We start from the raw sequence: 19,491 nt of genomic DNA, 5'->3' as shown, positions 1-19,491 counted from the left end.
GTTAAAGTATATCTGGTGGACATTCAATTAATGATTTCGTTGATGGTGGTAAATGTGTGTTTGCTATCTTAATGGTTCTTAAATTATTTTAGAAAAACGATGTAAAGACAACTATCACTGGATTACTTTGATTCTGAAGAAAACATGTCTCTGGTATTATCCTGCTGCATTTTCCTAAATAAAGTTGTATTTCAGAAACATCCCAGAAACCCTGGCCAGGTGGTCTCATGGCTGTATTAAGAGAACTGGATCTAGTGTTCAGCGGGAAGCCCCGTACGGTCCAATGAGAGTGCTCAAAAGCGCATAAAGCAAACATGGAGCTTGGATCTTACGCATTGTTGGCCCATAACGTCACGATGGACACGCGCACTAGCAACAATTTGTTTGTGTTGTCTTAGCAACCGGTAGCAACATGCTCGTTCATGAACTTCTCTCTCGTGTCTCTTACAAGTGGTGAACTCATGAACTTTCCGTTTTCATTGTCTAAAATATTCACTTACGTTAAACACTGTGTTTTTGTTGTTCCCGATCGTTTACATGCTTAGCTAAATAAACGATAGATGTATTTAGCTAGACAACCAAGGAGATTTAATCATTATGTCGTGCTACTAGCTAGCTAGCTACTAACTAGTGCTAGCAGTTAGCCTGCAGTTTCGTGAACAAAGCTCATCCATGGCTTAATCCTTCATCCACGTTACAAGCTTTACAGCATACGGCCCTCGGATGTATCATAAGAGAGAACCAAGGCAACGTAATCACTATGTCTGTAGTAACGTTATGTAGGCATATAGTTAGCTATGTATAGATCTTAATACAGCCATGCTAGCTACCCCTGATGTTAGCAACTAGCTAGCTAGCCGATAGCCCCGCCAGTTTGAGAAACACTAATGACGTTACATCCACGTAACAGGCTTTACAGCATCCATCCATCCCTCGGATGTATCATAACTTCATAAGATAATACCATGGACGTATTAATAGAACACATGGTGAATTACAACCATTAGCTATATCCATTATTACAGCTAGCTACATGACCTCGGGAGAACAGTCATGTGAGCAGGCAGGGCGCAGTCCCGCGGCTCTGTTCACGTCCATTATCCACGTTCATCATGCCAAATTTAATAATTCTGGATTCGCTTCTAGTGAATGTTAAAAATGTTAAAAACGTGACGTTTTAAACAAGGACCCTTTCAGTGTTCGGACTGGTAAGTTGATATACCCCGAAACAAATGATCCGCTGAAATATAGACGTTTCTTTCGCCATACAAAGTCTCTGTGAAAAGTCTTTCTGGGCCATGGGGTGCAGTCCCACCGTTATCCGCTAAGCCCATGGTGGCTTTTAGACACGGTGTCAGTACCTGATCCGTACCGCCTGTAAAATCCGTTCTGTGCATGCGCATAATTCAGCGCATGCGCAGAAACTCAACGTGTTTTACGACACTGCCTGATCAGTTCTACACTTGCGCGAACACCGGCAAACTTCACAACTCTATGCACGCATTGGCGTAAGGATGTTTGGACATTTCTGGTTATTTCTGGTTACCAGAAGAAAACATTAGACAGTGACAGTAGACCGTTATGATGGCAGAGATGAAGTTTACAAGGTGTTTGCTGGAGTTGCCTAAAGTATCTGTTAATGATATACGGAGGGTCGTCCGGCCATCCAGTACGACACCATGTAGCAAATTAAATAAAGGCTTCAAAGGCTTTCATCATTTCTTTGCAACTTTGAAGGTAATTTGCTAACGCTAGCTAGCCTGAGCTAGAAGCCTTGCTTTGGTGTTTTAAGTCATGACTCCGTCCTGCTTCAGGTTAATCATGCTTTAAATAAAGTTTAAGCATGTGTATACCTCTCACTTCATGTATTTGCACTTCTATGAAAGTATCAGGTAAAAACAGGGCTACAAATGAGATCTCTGTGAGAGACCAGCTAACTCCTAGCAAACTATTATGTAGCTCAATGCTGGACATTTCACCCCAAATTCCGGTCACTTTACTGTATTTGTATTTGTTTAGTATTTGGTTTAGAAGGCTTTATTGGTGATTTTTTACGGTACAAAGTCCTGCTACATACGTACATATATAGCTAGCTATATATGCTCCGCTATGTTGCGTTAGCATGCAGTTACAATAGTTAGCTATGAGTATGCTAACGTTAGATTGTAGTGGAACGAAGCAGCACTTTCTAACGTCAAGAATCGCAGATAAAGGCTTCTGAACCAAACACTACACAATCGGACATGTTTCAGCAGGAACGTGACCCGGATTGGGGAGAATTTAACAACATTGCCAGCTAAGATGACATGTTTACTGCCGTTAGCATGTAGCTACTATAGGGGTATACAGCAGTGTTGGCTGGAAGAGCTGTCATCCCGTCTTCAAAAGGACACTTATGTACGTTTACACTTCATCGCATTAATAATAGACAGTCTATGGTTATTAGTCAAGACGAAGTATTAAAAGTAAAAACATTAACATAAACAACACAACAACGACGTCGCTACACTGTTTTGGATCAGTGACAGGTCTCAATTGTTTGTAGCTATGACTATAAAGATTTAATAAAAAAGTTGTGATGTTTGGTCGTAGTGTTTCAACGCATTCGTGGTACAAATCGCACAGGGACATTGTTAGTTTTCTACTACGTAATTATGTGCATGCGCAGAACGGATCTTACAGGCGGTACGGATCGGGTACTGACACACGGCGCTCTTCCTGGGGGCTTGGGTGGTCTTCAGTGCAGCAACACTGGCTGGTTGTATGTCTTGTATGTCTTAATGTTATGCCTCCATCTAGTGGCCATTCTGTCATTACAGATAACACACAAAGTAAATAGAGGTATTAACAAGTAGAAAACACTGGGAACGTTTTGAAAAAAGGAAGTGGGATTTAATATTAAAGAAAAGCAGTCAGATGATGAATAGAAGCTTGCATTAAATGATAAATTAATGAATGAAATGACTGCTGAAAGCCGAGGAGAAGTGAACGAACATTCAAGAAGCTGCACAAAAATAGAACTTTCAAATGTGGCCCATGATTGGCTGAGGATATTTCCCTGCTCGCTGATTGGCCAGTCGCAGACCCGCCTGCGGAAGGTTCCATTTCACAGGCTGAGGGGGGAATTTTCTGGACAGATAGTGACGCTTTTTACAAAGAAAACGGCTTTTATTTCCTTCTGTTCAATCATATTGAATAATAACCATTACTAGTTGATAGTTAAACGGAACAGCCGTTGAGAATGAACGGGAATATGGAATTTAAATAGTAACCGCCCCCCCCCCCGGCGGTAGTTTGCGCTGCCCGGGTTGCACTGTGTCAAACGGCCGCTGGTAACCTGCATGTGATCCGGTTTTATTGATCCGTGATCAAGTGTAACAGGCTGTCTCCCTCCGTATTATCTTCTCCTTCTTCTCACCCACCTGTCGGGGAAACATGCTGCGCTTGCGGGCTGCAGTGAGCCAATCGTGGAGGGGGTAAGTTAGGCTCCAACACCACCAGACTCCTGCTCAGCGACGACTTCTGCAAGATGTCACGCAGCTAATGCTAAGCTAACTCACTGCAGCTGTTTTATCAAGTCAGAGAGTCTCACGAGGCGCTTTCACATCATTCGGCCCTAATGACATCATGTGTAACTGTAACTGGTGATGTAATGATCTCTAACCTATAAAGTGTGAGCTATATTCAGCCAGAGGTGGAGGAAGTACTCCGTTACTTTACTGCAGTAAAAGTACTAACACACACTGTGAAAAGACTACACTGCAAGTTAAAGTCCTGCATTCAAAACCTGACTGAAGAAGAAGTATTCACAGCTAAATGTAGTTATAGTAGTTAAAAATCAGAGTATTGTTTGCTGCCTTCAGTGCAACAACAGAAATATGTAATGAATGGAAAGTAGCCGATAGTCATGGTTAGGGATGGGCATCGAGAACCGATTCCTACTTGGAATCGTTTCAAAAATTACGATTCCAGTAGAATCGTTTCTGTATTGGAATCGTTTAGAGGATTTGGTTTCAAATCCGATCATCGCTTCCCAATTTAATATGTGCAAGTTTTGGTTTCCGAAGCGGCCAGGCTCTTGTTGTGATGCAGCCGTGGAGCTCTGTAAGCAGCGCTCTAGTCTGGCTTTATTTTACATTGAAAAAGCTGTAAAACTGCAAACCTCCATTGAATCAAAATAAAACGTTCCTCTTATTTGTGAAAATAGGCATGTGACCCGTTTCAACTCCACCCTCAAAGAATCAGAATCAAGAATCGTCAAGAACCGGAATCGAAAGGAAGAATCGGAATTGGAATCAGAATCGTTAAAATAAAAATAAATGATGCCCAACCCTAGTCATGGTCCATGTGCACATCACATCCTGAATACACCAGGGCACTACTGCACACTGAACATCAGAAAGTCAATATCTGAACATTTAGAAAGTCTAATATATATATATGCAGCCCTACAAAGTTATATATTATATAGCCTATATAATATAATAATATATATATGCAGCCCTACAAAGTTATATAGTATATAGCCTATATAATATAATAATATATATATATACCCTATACAAATAGTTATATATATATATAGCCTATATATATATAATAATATATATACAGTCCCTACATAGTATATATATTATATAGCCTATATAATATAATAATATATATATGCAGCTCATACATATAGTTATATATATATATAGCCTATATAATATAATAATATATATATATGCAGCTCATATATATATATATATATATATATATATACATATATATATATATATATATATATATATATAGCCCTATATATATATATATATATATATATATAGTATATATATATATATATATATATATATATGCAGTACATATATATATATATATATATATATAATATATATATATATATATATATATATATATATATATATATATATATATATATATATATATAGTATATATATATATATAGCCTATATAATATAATAATATATATATACAGCCCTACAAAGTTATATATTATATAGCCTATATAATATAATAATATATATATGCAGCCCTACATATATATATATAGTATATATATATATATATAGCACTATATATATATATATATATATATATATATATGTAACCCTACAAAGTTATATATTATATAGCCTATATATATATAATAATATATATATGCAGCCCTACAAAGTTATATATTATATAGCCTATATAATATAATAATATATATACAGCCCTACAAAGTTATATATTATATAGCCTATATAATATAATAATATATATATGCAGTCCCTACAAAGTTATATATTATATAGCCTATATAATATAATAATATATATATGCAGCCCTACAAAGTTATATATTATATAGCCTATATAATATAATAATATATATGCAGCCCTACAAAGTTATATAGTATATAGCCTATATAATATAATAATATATATGCAGTCCCTACAAAGTTATATATTATATAGCCTATATAATATAATAATATATATATGCAGCCCTACAAGTTATATATTATATAGCCTATATAATATAATAATATATATGCAGCCCTACAAAGTTATATATTATATAGCCTATATAATATAATAATATATATATGCAGCCCTACAAAGTTATATATTATATAGCCTATATAATATAATAATATATATATGCAGCCCTACAAAGTTATATATTATATAGCCTATATAATATAATAATATATATGCAGCCCTACAAAGTTATATAGTATATAGCCTATATAATATAATAATATATATGCAGCCCTACAAAGTTATATATATATATAGCCTATATAATATAATAATATATATGCAGCCCTACAAAGTTATATATTATATAGCCTATATAATATAATAATATATATGCAGCCCTACAAAGTTATATAGTATATAGCCTATATAATATAATAATATATATATGCAGCCCTACAGATGATTGCAGGGTTTAGGTTCTCTACAGTGTGTGACAGACTATCAGCTTCCTCATGACCTCGGCCCAAATACAACACTCAAAGTCAGATTCAGGGTTATGGGGTGGGGGGGGGGGCGAGGATTTAAAGGGACAGTTGAGATGTTTAGTAGGGGTATGAATCCCCAGAGGCCACTCGATATCACGGTACTTATGTCTTATATTGATATTATTGCGATTTAAACACATGTATTGCAACGTATTACCTTTGTTCTTACTTCAAATGATATGCCCAGCGGAAAACTTTGCTTGACTTGGCGTCCATGTATTGATACAGTATCGCCATACTATGCTGTATAGTACCCCCCAGGTGTTTGTTCAGTGTGTTAGCTACAGTAGATGACGGTCGCTGTTTACAAAGGCAAGAACAAACTCAGCTGAACTACCATGACTGGAAACAGAACACAGGAAAAGATAAGCGAGCCAACTCCAGCCAAACTTTAAATCAGCAGTAAGTCAACGTTCACTAACTCCTATTATCCACCAGGTGCGCCGCGAGCACAGGAACCACCATTCACACACTGTGGCCAAAGCTGTCGTACAGATAAACATTCACACTCCGATGGAGCAGCATCGGGAGAAATTCAGGGTTCAGTGTCTTGCCCAAGGACATGGAACTGCAGGGCCAGGAATCGTACCACCAACCTTCCGATTGGTAGGCGACTGCTCTACCACCTGATCCACAGCCGCCCTCAAGTCAGTGCTTGATATTAGGGCAGGGCGATATCGATATGGTGATATGAGACTAGATATCGTCTTAGATTTTGGATATCGTAATATCGTATTTTCCTGGTTTTAAAGGCTGCGTTACAGTAGAGTTATGTACTTTTCTTACCAGACTGTTCTAGCTGTTCTATTATTTGCCTTTTCCCCACTTAGACATTATGTCCACATTACTGATGATTATTTATCTAAAATCTAAGTGTGAAGATATTTTGTTAAAGCACCAATCGTCAACCCTAGAATATCGCCGCAGTATCGATATCGAGGTATTTGGTCAAGAATATCGTAATATCTGATTTGATTTTCCACCAGCCGCGCTGCGTCCCAGAGGCGTGCGTGAAGCGGCTCTCCGCTCCGCTAAAGATACGCGCCAGGTCTATTTTCACGCGAGCGGCGGGCCGTTCAGACAGCTGGGCAGGAAGTCAGACAGCGAGAGCATCCTGTCAGTTTACCAAACACACCCCCCAGTATCGTTTATGTCTCCTCTACAACACCATGGCAACAAGAGATTCATCTCGGATGAGGAGAAACATAATACGACATCACAGATCTTTATTATCAGGACAACGCCAGAGAAGAGAAGCATGGAGTTTAATCACAGGAGAGCTTGGAGGGAAGGTAGATACTAGCTAATGAACACCGGATCCTTCTGGAAAGTTCTGGTAGAGACAATATCATCTGAGATTAAAGGCCAAATATGTGTCAAACCATTCTGAATGAAGTATTGTGGTGCTGCAGAAGCTCAGTGGGTAGAGCAGGCGTCCATATATGGAGGTTTACTCCTCGACGCAGAGGGCCCGGGTTTGACTTGGCTGCATGTCATTCCCCCCCCTCTCCCCTTTCATGTCTTCTGCTGTCCTATCAAAATAAAGACTGAAAAATAATCTTAAAAAAACACTATGTAGCTCATCCAACTCCACCTTTATAAACTACTTTGTCCCTTTTATATCAAACTCTGGACTTTCCTTCTCTTCCGTCCCAGAAGCAGTGAACACAGCTGGAAAAATATCCTACTTAAGTAAAAGTACTTTTACTTTGATTAACTTTTACTTAAGTACAAGTGAACTTACCGGTATAAAATACAAATATAAAAGTTACTTTTTAACAGTGGGGAGGGGGCGATAATAACTTAATATCTTATTTATAGTTATTTAATGAAACTCCAGTCTTTAGGACACTAAGCTGCTTTCTATTTGAGTTTGTTGACGTGTACAAATCAATGTTGCAGAGCTTTTTAGTTCCTTTTTTTTACTCTAACGATGTGATTTATAATGCACCTCAAACAAGACATACTGAAGTCAAAGTTTAAAAGTACACAAAACAACTACTCAATTACAGTAACGTGAGTAATTGTAATTCATTACTTTCCACCTCTGGCAGCGACTGATTATTTTTCTGTGACATCTGTACAAACTGAACTCCTACAATGTCCAGGTGTGTGTGTGTATGTGTGTCTGTGTTATCTTTCTCTGTCGGAGGCGTTTGTGTGTGATGATGGACCCCCCCGACCTTCTGTTGGGACAGTTCAGACCAGAGAAGTTAATCATAAACACGTTTCTCTGTAATCCCCAAACTAAAAGACAGATCTGATGTTTGGAGTTTAATCCTCAGTGGACTTCTTTAGCTTTAAGAGTTATGTATTTATTATCTGCTCTAGCTTTTCCAACGTTTTAGACACAGGTATGGAGATATTAATGCTCCAAAATGATGTAAAATTACATAATCTTTTTATTAAAAAACGTCCCATTTTCTTAAAGGAAGGACCTCTAAACCTCACGCCACCCACGTCTTCTACAAACCAAGAGACAACACTTGCTGATGTTTTATTAATATAGATTACATTTGGCTCATTCTGTCACCAGATAACCCAGTTGTGCTGTCAGAGGGGGCGGGACTACAGTTGGGTTGATTTCCTGTTAGTCCGGTCTGGTGTTTCAGAAGATTCAAAAAACAAACATCCGTTCACGGCCAGTTTACTCCGGTCAAAGTTATATAATAACACAATCCTGTGTGTGTGTGTGTGTGTGTGTGTGTGTGTGTGTGTGTGTGTGTGTGTGTGTGTGTGTGTGTGTGTGTGTGTGTGTGTGTGTGTGTGTGTCTGTGTGTGTCTCTGTGTGTGTGTGTGTCTCTGTGTGTGTGTGTGTGTGTGTGTCTCTGTGTGTGTGTATGTGTGTGTGTCTGTGTGTGTGTGTGCAGGTTGAAAACATCGCCGTTGGCAGCCGTGGAGGTGAAGAATGAGCCGATCCTCGGCTTCACAGAGGGGAGTGCAGAAAGAAAAGATCTGCTGAAGGTTTGACCCCGTTTTCCCCAGCCATCCCATAATAATACAGACTTGAATTCAGCCTGAACTACTGTTGTTGTTCCAGGCACTGGCCGGTCTGAAGGGGCAGACGGAGGAGATCCCGTGTGTGGTCGGAGACGAACACGTCTGGACCAAAGACATCAAATATCAGCTATCAGTGAGTCAACAGGAGGCCATCACACACACTGGACATGAGAACCAGTCTCACTTGTCAAGTATTTGCATATTAAGTAGGGATGCACCGAATCCAGATTTTTGGGGTTCTGCTGAATCCTGAACCCCCTGGTTGAGGTTCTGCTGAGTCCTCGTCCCGTCCTCAGTCCATGAACACAGTCAACACATTAATGAAGTAAACAGTGACTGTCCTTCCTTTGCCGTACCTGAAGTTGCTGCATTCTGGCTGCTGTCTGTAGATTCCTTCATGCACAACTCGTATTCTGTTACCCCCCCTCCCCCCCTCCACCGTCTCCGTTATATATATTTCTTTACCTACTATAACCCCATAACTCTCTAACTCTCTCCACATGTTCACTGACTCTCTGTGTTTCTGTGTTTCTTTTTAAAGCCGTTCAATCACTCCCATAAAGTGGCAAAGTTCTGTTACGCTGACAAGGTAAGTTCTGGAAGAATCACACTCAACCTTTGGCCTTTGGTTTACTTTAAAAAATGGAAATGTTTGAGAAAGTGTCCTTTTATTTACTGTGTTCCATTCAAGCAGCAACTTCTGGTCTGCCTTTTATTTTCGCTTTTTTGTCACTTTTTGTTAGACGTTTCTGTCATTCTGGCATTTTTGTCGCTTTACATTCAATGTTTTTGTCGCTCTTTGTTCGATGTTTTTGATGTTTTTTTTCTGCGTTTTTGCCGCTTTGTTCGCTGATTTTGTGTCTTTTTCCAGATAATGTGAATGTGTGAGAAGGTGTTTTGTGCGTGAACCTAACAGGAGCTGATTAACAGAGCCATCGTGGCATCAGTGGCGGCGAGGAGAGAGTGGGACCTGAAGCCCGTCCAGGACAGAGCGCAGGTTCTGTTCAAGGCAGCCGACGTCATCAGTGGACCCAAGAGAGCCGAGATCCTCGCCAAGACCATGATCGGACAGGTACGGGACTGTTTGTTTAACTCAGCTTTCTAGAAAGACTCCAACGGAGTGAAGTACCGCTTTGAGAGCGACTGTAACAGGAGCAGCAGGACTCAGACTCACGCCTCGGCTACATTGCAGCGGACCGCTGGTGGAGCTGAACGTATGTTTTAACCGTCTCCACCTGCAGCGCCACACAGCGTAGGATTGTGTGAGTCACAGCGGGACGGAGAGCTTTTCTTTGGGATCGTTGTTGTCGCTTTCTTCAGTTTTTTGGAGCCGACACAGAGCTGTGAAACATCAATCTACTGGGTATCAGGGCCATATTTAGTTCAATGTGTTATATCTCACTATGTTTGGTAGCCTACTGTACTTAAATGGCCAGTATGTACTATACTAAGTACTATATTTCCTGTATTCATTGAAGCCTCTGTGTTTACAGGCTTGTGGTGATGCACAATGTGCTATAGGTGCCAAAACAAATCAGTTTGGTACTGCCAATTAGTTTTGTTTTGTCATGGTTCATGTGTGCAATAAATATTACACTTCATGAGAAAAAAATCGTGGCAGAGAATCGTGATATCAATTCTAAGCTAAAAAAATCGTAATTCATATTTTTCCCCGAATCGTGCAGACCTAGTGTCGGAGACGTTGCAGTGTGGCCCGTTCACACCTACCTCGTGGTCCAGACTTTTAGACTTTTTAGTTTGATCTGACTTGGATCATGGACCGGGGAAGCTCCTTTTAAGGACCAGCTCAGAGCTGAGTGTGAACATGAGAGAGAGAGAGATGCTGTCAGCTATCAGAGCTGAGAATAACTCAGCAGTTTACTTGTTACGTAGTAGTAAATGTACAGCGTAGGTTTCAGTTTGTCTCTGAATAAATGCTGCAGAAGTTTCTTCTCACCAAAGCCAATCAATGTCTGGTATCTTGAGACGCAGCTCACGTGTGTGATGATGACAGGACGGAGTTTTGTGTAGATCTTTAGTGCGCTTGCATGCCTGCAGTGTGAAACCAAAACTTACCGGATCAAATGTTACATCCATCGATCCATCTTCGTCCGCTTATCCGGCGTCGGGTCGCGGGGCTAGCAGCTCCAGCAGGGGACCCCAACCTTCCCTTTTCCGAGCCACATTAACCAGCTCCGACTGGAGGATCCCGAGGCGTTCCCAGGCCAGGTTAGAGATATAATCCCTCCACCTAGTCCTGGGTCTTCCCCGGGCCTCCCCCTAGCTGGACGTGCCTGGAACACCTCCCTAGGGAGTCGCCCAAATGTTACAGTGGAACAAAAACAAGAACCTGTTGTTCGTGTGTGTGTGTGTGTGTGTGTGTGTGTGTGTGTGTGTGTGTGTGTGTGTGTGCGCTGCAGGGGAAGACGGTGGTCCAGGCGGAGATCGATGCGGCTGCGGAGCTGATCGACTTCTTCAGATTTAATGCCAAACACGCCATAGAGCTGGAGAAACAGCAGCCGCTAAACTCTGAGGGAACCACCAACACCATGCTGTACCGGGGACTGGAGGTAAGAATACAGTTATTATAATATTATTATAACGTTAGTATAACGTTTAGCACCAACACCATGCTGTACCGGGACTCTGAGACTTGTACTTTACTTGAGTCTTTTCTTTTCATGCCACTTTCTACTTCTACTCCGCTACATTTCAGAGAGAAATATTGTACTTTTTACTCCACTACATTCATCTGTTACAGCTTTAGTTACTAGTTACTTTAGTTACTCCACTACATTCACCTGTTCCAGCTTTAGTTACTAGTTACTTTAGTTACTCCGCTACATTCATCTGTTCCAGCTTTAGTTACTAGTTACTTTAGTTACTCCGCTACATTCCTCTGTTCCAGCTTTAATTACTAGTTACTTTAGTTACTCCGCTACATTCATCTGTTCCAGCTTTAATTACTAGTTACTTTAGTTACTCCACTACATTCCTCTGTTCCAGCTTTAGTTACTTTAGTTACTCCACTACATTCATCTGTTCCAGCTTTAGTTACTAGTTACTTTAGTTACTCCGCTACATTCATCTGTTCCAGCTTTAGTTACTAGTTACTTTAGTTACTCCGCTACATACTAGTTACTTTAGTTACTCCGCTACATTCATCTGTTCCAGCTTTAGTTACTAGTTACTTTAGTTACTCCGCTACATTCATCTGTTCCAGTTTTAGTTACTAGTTACTTTAGTTACTCCACTACATTCATCTGACAGCTTTAGTTACTAGTTACTTTAGTTACTCCGCTACATTCATCTGTCAGCTTTAGTTACTAGTTACTTTAGTTACTAGTTACTTTAGTTACTCCACTACATTCATCTGTTCCTGCTTTAGTTACTAGTTACTTTAGTTACTAGTTACTTTAGTTACTCCGCTACATTCATCTGTTCCAGCTTTAGTTACTAGTTACTTTAGTTACTAGTTAGTTTAGTTACTCCGCTACATTCATCTGTCACCAGCTGTAGTTACTAGTTACTTTAGTTACTCCACTACATTCCTCTGTTCCAGCTTTAGTTACTTTAGTTGCTCCACTACATTCATCTGTTCCAGCTTTAGTTACTAGTTACTTTAGTTACTCCACTACATTCCTCTGTTCCAGCTTTAGTTACTTTAGTTTCTCCACTACATTCATCTGTTCCAGCTTTAGTTACTAGTTACTTTAGTTACTCCACTACATTCCTCTGTTCCAGCTTTAGTTACTTTAGTTACTCCACTACATTCATCTGTTCCAGCTTTAGTTACTAGTTACTTTAGTTACGCCGCTACATTCATCTGTCACCAGCTGTAGTTACTAGTTACTTTAGTTACTCCACTACATTCATCTGTTCCAGCTTTAGTTACTTTAGTTACTTTAGTTACTTTAGTTACTCCGCTACATTCATCTGTTCCAGCTTTAGTTACTAGTTACTTTAGTTACTAGTTACTTTAGTTACTCGGCTCCATTCATCTGTTCCAGCTGTAGTTACTAGTTACTTTAGTTACTCCACTACATTCATCTGTTCCAGCTTTAGTTACTAGTTACTCTAGTTACTCCACTACATTCATCTGTTCCAGCTTTAGTTACTAGTTACTTTAGTTACTCCGCTACATTAATCTGTTCCAGCTTTAGTTACTAGTTACTTTAGTTACTCCGCTACATTCATCTGTTCCAGCTTTAGTTACTAGTTACTTCAGTTACTCCACTACATTCATCTGTTCCAGCTTTAGTTACTAGTTACTTTAGTTACTCCGCTACATTCATCTGTTCCAGCTTTAGTTACTAGTTACTTTAGTTACTAGTTACTTTAGTTACTCCACTACGTTCATCTGTTACAGCTTTAGTTACTAGTTACTTTAGTTACTCCGCTACATTCATCTGTTCCAGCTTTAGTTACTAGTTACTTTAGTTACTCCGCTACATTCATCAGTTCCAGCTTTAGTTACTAGTTACTTTAGTTACTCCACTACATTCATCTGTTCCAGCTTTAGTTACTAGTTACTTTAGTTACTCCGTTCCATTCATCTGTTCCAGCTTTAGTTACTTTAGTTACTAGTTACTTTAGTTACTCCGCTCCATTCATCTGTTCCAGCTTTAGTTACCAGTTACTTTAGTTACTCCGCTACATTCATCAGTTCCAGCTTTAGTTACTAGTTACTTTAGTTACTCCGTTCCATTCATCTGTTCCAGCTTTAGTTACTTTAGTTACTAGTTACTCTAGTTACTCCACTACATTCATCTGTTCCAGCTTTAGTTACTAGTTACTTTAGTTACTAGTTACTTTACACATTAAGATTCCTGACCACTAAACACATGTAGTTTATAAATGTGATGTTTTATTCTAAAGTAAACTAGCCAACAATATAAGGACTACAAGTCAGCTGAGAGGATCAGACCATTAAACACACAGCTGGTTGATCCTTTACACACACTACAATGTTTTAATACTTTAACTACATTCTCCTGATGATACCTACAGACCTTTACTGTAACAGAGTATTTATAGTGGATTTGGTGTGGTATTAGTACTTTTACTACAGTATAAATAATCTTCAGACTGCTCAGTGAGCTCCGTGTACACATTTAAGTTTAGATCCACAGTTACATCTCTTTGTTTCTCTCAGGGCTTCGTAGCTGCTGTGGCTCCTTTTAACTTCACTGCTATTGGTGGAAACCTGGCAGGTACTCCAGCTGTCATGGTGAGTGGTAACACACACACACACTCACTCACTCACTCACTCACTCACTCACTCACTCACTCACACTCTCTCTCTCTCTCTCTCTCTCTCTCTCTCTCTCTCTCTCTCTCTCTCTCTCTCTCTCTCTCTCTCTCTCTCTCTCTCTCTCTCTCTCTCTCTCTCTCTCTCTCTCTCTCTCTCTGTCTCTCTCTCTCTCACTCACTCTCTCTCTCTCTCTCTCTCTCTGTCTCTCTCTCTGTCTCTCACTCACTCACTCACTCTCTCTGTCTCTCTCTCTCTCTGTCTCTCTCTCGCTCTCTCTCTCTCTCTCTCTCTCTCTCTCTCTCTCTCTCTCTCTCTCTCTCTCTCTCTCTCTCTCTCTCTCTCTCTCTCTCTCTCTCTCTCTCTCTGTCTCTCTCTCTCTCTCTCTCTCACTCACTCACTCACTCACACGTTGCTGTGTGTGTTTAACATGAAGATACATAAAATGTGTTTGGATAGAAGGGGTCTATATATAGGCTAATGTATTACTTTCTTTTTGTATGAATGATAATAATTAATGTTGGTATAATAAGCTACATATTTTCCCTCCTGTTTTGTTTCTTGTATATCCTTCTGATGCTGTTTAGTTTGTGCATTTCTGTGATGTTTATGTATTGTTTATTACCACTTTATCGTCGTACAGTAATCTGTATCTGTGCTGGTGTTTCCAGGGCAACGTGGTTCTGTGGAAGCCCAGCGACACGGCCGTGTCAGCCAGCTACGCCGTCTACAGAGTACTGAGGGAGTGTGGGCTCCCCCCCAACATCGTCCAGTTCCTGCCAGCGGACGGCCCCGTGTTCGGAGACACCGTCACCTCCTCCCAGCACCTGGCCGGCATCAACTTCACCGGCAGCGTCCCGTAAGGACTCGGCTTTCACTAAACTGTCACTTAACTAGGGCAAATATGAGATATAACGGTATAACTTGTGATAAATAACCACATATTAAAAGTGTGTGTGTGTGTGTGTAATTTGTGTGTGTGTGTGTGCATATGTTTGCATGTGCGTGTGCATGTGTATGTGCAAGTGCATGTGCGCTAGGGTTGCACAATATGAGGAAAATATGAGATAACGTTGAATATCTTGATAACAATATTACTTGCGATATAAATAAAAAAAAAATAATGATAATAATAATGTAGCTCCTGTTCGTCCGCGAAAATCACATTTAGCAGCTGTTTCCTAGATAGTGCCGAGTCACCGGCACAGCTGATCCAAAACCTGTCCGTGAAAGTTGTAACGGAGAAGTTGTTTAATCCGATGAATTACTTGATAAACCAGTTGGAGAGATGTTGTGTATTCCACTGTGGTTCCTGAGTTACTTACATGAATACAAATGTTTGGTTGTATGTGATGTAATGTTGACAGAGAAATGGCGGAGTGATATTTAAAGTGATGCGCCAGGTGTGCTGCGACGGCTCTGAGTGTGCTGTCATGCTGATTTGAGCACGTTCTAAATATCTAGTTGACCAATCAGATTGTCTGGTTGGATCTACTTGTTGTATATTTGATATTATCCTCAGCTGAAGTCTTGGTAGTAAGATCTTCTAGTCTGAGATAATAATCATAATAAGAACATGTGCATTTGAGAAACCAGCTGTGTATAATGTTATACACAGCTGGTGTATAACATTATACAGTTATTCCTGTGTTTCTTTATATTGTAATATTTGGGTTGAATGTGTTTTTTAGGACGTTTAAGCGTCTCTGGAAGCAGGTGTCCCAGAACCTGGACTCGTACCGGACGTTCCCTCGGCTGGCCGGAGGTGAGCCGCCGTTACCATGGATACCTCACTACTGTCGGAGTAAAGTGTTCTGAGCTTTCTGTCCACGCTTTCAGAGTGCGGTGGGAAGAACTTCCACTTCGTGCACAAGTCGGCGGATGTGGAGAGCGTGGTGAATGGGACGATCCGCTCGGCATTTGAGTACGGAGGCCAGAAATGTTCGGCGTGCTCCAGGATGTACGTACCGGACAGCATGTGGCCCGCGATCAGGGAGGGGCTACTGGCCGTGCACAGCCAGCTCACAGTGGGGGACGTGAGTACAGGGACTGCCTAAAGTACTGCTAAAGTCCTGCTAAAGTACTGCCTGAAGTACTGCTAAACTCCTGCCCAAAGTCCTTCCAAAAGTCCTGCTAAACTACTCCTAAAGTACTGCTAAACTACTCCCAAAATCCTGCCTAAAGTACTGCTAAACTACTCCCAAAGTCCTGCCTAAAGTACTGCTTATGTACTGCTTACGTACTGCCTAAAGTACTGCCAAAGTAACGCTAAAGTACTGCTAAAGTAAAACTGCTAAAGTACTGCTAAAGTTAAAAATTTGTTTTTTAAAAAAAAGCAGCGAAAACCTAAAAAAACTCTTTGAATAAAGCGGTATATACCTTATGAGACTTTTTTTGCTGTGCTTTGTGTCGGAAGTGTCCAGAATACAATGATTATTACTGCCAAAGTACTTTTAAAGTACTGCCAAAGGATTTTAGTTTTAGCTCCTTTTCACTAGAGACAGATTCTAAATGAAGGATGTTAACCAGGTTTGTAAAATGCTTGTTTCTGTTTTTGCGTCCTCCAGCCCGTCGAAGACTTCAGCACCTTCTTCTCGGCTGTGATCGACGACAAGGTGCAGCTTCCTTCAGCCGGAGTTTCAGAATAAAAGCATCTGTGTTTCAGAATAAAAGCCTCTGTCGGAGTGTGTGTGTGTGTGTGTTATTCATGGTGTTTTCCTCCTGCAGTCGTTTGCTCGGATAAAGAAGTGGATCGACCGTGCCAAGTCCTCCTCCAGCCTGAAGGTCATCGCCGGCGGTAACTATGACGATAGCAAGGGCTACTTTGTGGAGCCGACCATCATCGAGACCACGGACCCGCGGGACGCCATCATGAGCGAGGTACACAGAGAACATGATTACTATTCATCTCTCCAGGAACATCCTCAGCTGTTTAGGTCACTTTGTTATTAATAATAATCTTTATTCATAGAGCGCTAACGTTGTTTCTCGCTCCTATTCACACTCATCTAATGAGATATCTACAATAATATTTATTATTTGATAACTTGTGTATTCTTGCATATTGTGTGTGTGTGTGTGTTCTGCAGGAGATCTTCGGGCCGGTTCTGGCCGTCTATGTTTATCCAGAGAAGGATTACCGAGAGGTGCTGCAGCTGATAGACAACACGTCTCCCTACGCTCTGACTGGGGCCGTGTTCGCTCAGGACAGGTGAGAGACACACACACACACAAAGACACAGACACACACACACACACACACACACACAGGTACACACACACACACACACACACACACACACACAGAGACTCACAAACGCACAGAATTGACCTCGGTGATTGGTGCATAAATACACAAACACACATATTAAGCATAAACAATAAAAACCAATATATACGGTATATAGTAAACAGCAGTTTAGGTAGTGTAAGTGTGGAGTGGCAGATGAAGGGTTGTAAAGGAAATGTTTGCAGGACTGTGGTGGACGAGGCAGCTCGAGCTCTGAGAAACGCTGCAGGAAACTACTACGTCAACGACAAATCCACTGGCTCGGTGGTTGCTCAGCAACCGTTTGGTGGCGCCAGAGCGTCAGGTAAGAGTTGCTTCTACATGGAAAGATGTATAGATATGTATGTATGTATGTATGTATGTATGTGTGTATGTATATATATATATATATATATATATACAATATAATGGTTTTATTTTATTCCGTGTTGTACTTGTTTCTGTCACTAGTCCAAATATAACTCCCCGTATATATTTACCCACTGTTTGGCTTTTGTTGTATTTTAATAAATTGATTTACTTTAATGTGGTGATAAAGGCCTTACATTATATTCATAAATATGTTAAAAAGTCTTAAATGGCCTTTGTTGAACTGAACCTTTGTTCTTCTTTAAGGAACCAACGACAAACCGGGCGGTCCTCACTACGTCCTGCGCTGGACGTCTCCGCAGGTGGTGAAGGAGACACACGTCCCGCTGGCAGACTGGAGGTACACCTACATGGGCTGAGTCCCTTCCTGCTGGACCAATCAGAGCCCTCCCTTCCTCCGTCCCTCCTCCTTCCCTCCCTCCTCCACCAATCAGCTGGCTCTCAGAAACAACGATGTGAATGTATCGGGACAGCCGAGCGGTGAGAAGCTCCTCCGTCCTCTGAACACTTTATCTGTCCACGGATGTTAGTTATTGATGCTCAGATATCAATATTTGTATGTGTTTTAATCCAAATCTAATTGGTAGTTTCATCCATTCATAAATGGAGTCTTTTTATTTTAAGGTCAAAAGGAAAAAAATCCCAGATTCCAGCTTCTGAAGTCTGAGTATTTGCTGCTTTTCTTAACTCTTGTGTGACTCTAAAGTGAAATATCATATCATGATCATAGTCATCATAGTCAATCATATCATAGTGTTTTGGACTGTTGGGGAGACAAATCAAGACATCTGGAGACTTCAGCCTGAAGATGAATCCATTTAAATATTATTTTAGGTCAACATCAGAACATAAAAGTCTTCCTCTGCGTTACGTCTCTAAACAAAAAGCCATTTATAAGTTTAATAACTATGAAACATATTTCTAATCGTCTAAATCATTTTAAAGGTGTTTAACTGTTGTGGAACTGGTTGTTTCCTGTTTAGATGTCTGTGTCACAGTAAAATGTGTCCCCTGTTCAGTAAGAAACAAGCAGCAGTGAAAGTGTCTGGCAGATGTTTAACATGAACCAGATGCTGGTTTGTCTTTTCTCAAACACTGTGATTAACCTATATATTTTCTGAAGAGTATTTTGTATTTTAATCTTTTGCTGTCATCAAACAACTGCAGCTGATTGATGATATTTTCAGAACCTGCCTTAGTAGGAATTTTGTGAATCAGATGATCATTTTTGACAATAAATATTAAATTATTACAATTTAAATTTGTGCTTTTGTGTTTTGTTTCTTGCTGAGGGTTTCAAATAGAGCTGTAATCGGCCCGACAGAATTCAGCCCGAGCCCGACAAGTACATTTTGATTGACAGCTTTTTAAAAGCCAAACCCGTTTACAGCCCGACATTATTCAAATGTGCGCACGTACACACAAACCTCTTTTGCCTTTAGTCAAGAATGAGTCATTTATACATTTTTTAACATAATTTATTCATGACTAACGTAGGCTATAGGCCTCTTGGAAGTTGGAACAAAGAAATAAAAGAAGTCCTCC

At 40.2% G+C, this 19,491-nt stretch overlaps 1 protein-coding gene across 2 annotated transcripts; it reads left to right on the top strand.

Moving 5' to 3' along the window:
• Positions 1–3,290: 3,290 nt before the first annotated feature.
• On the top strand, positions 3,291–19,207 carry aldh4a1 (aldehyde dehydrogenase 4 family, member A1). Of its 2 annotated transcripts, none has more exons than XM_078249494.1 (15): positions 3,291–3,476; positions 8,908–9,001; positions 9,078–9,170; positions 9,579–9,626; positions 9,954–10,109; positions 11,458–11,607; positions 14,193–14,267; positions 14,960–15,147; positions 15,980–16,053; positions 16,128–16,324; positions 16,856–16,903; positions 17,016–17,168; positions 17,378–17,499; positions 17,763–17,881; positions 18,193–19,207. In XM_078249494.1, exons 1-15 carry the CDS (start codon positions 3,436–3,438, stop codon positions 18,303–18,305), a joined length of 1,671 nt encoding a protein of 556 aa, XP_078105620.1. In that variant the 5' UTR covers positions 3,291–3,435; the 3' UTR covers positions 18,306–19,207. The 2 variants fall into 2 exon arrangements, with proteins under 2 accessions (XP_078105620.1, XP_078105619.1); XM_078249493.1 differs by lacking the exon at positions 3,291–3,476 and adding an exon at positions 6,582–6,643.
• The last annotated feature ends 284 nt before the right edge of the window (positions 19,208–19,491 follow it).

Source organism: Sander vitreus, chromosome 4 (genome assembly GCF_031162955.1).
Source record: "Sander vitreus isolate 19-12246 chromosome 4, sanVit1, whole genome shotgun sequence".
Classification (NCBI taxonomy): Eukaryota; Metazoa; Chordata; class Actinopteri; order Perciformes; family Percidae; genus Sander; species Sander vitreus.
This window is presented reverse-complemented; position numbering and strand designations above follow the sequence as displayed.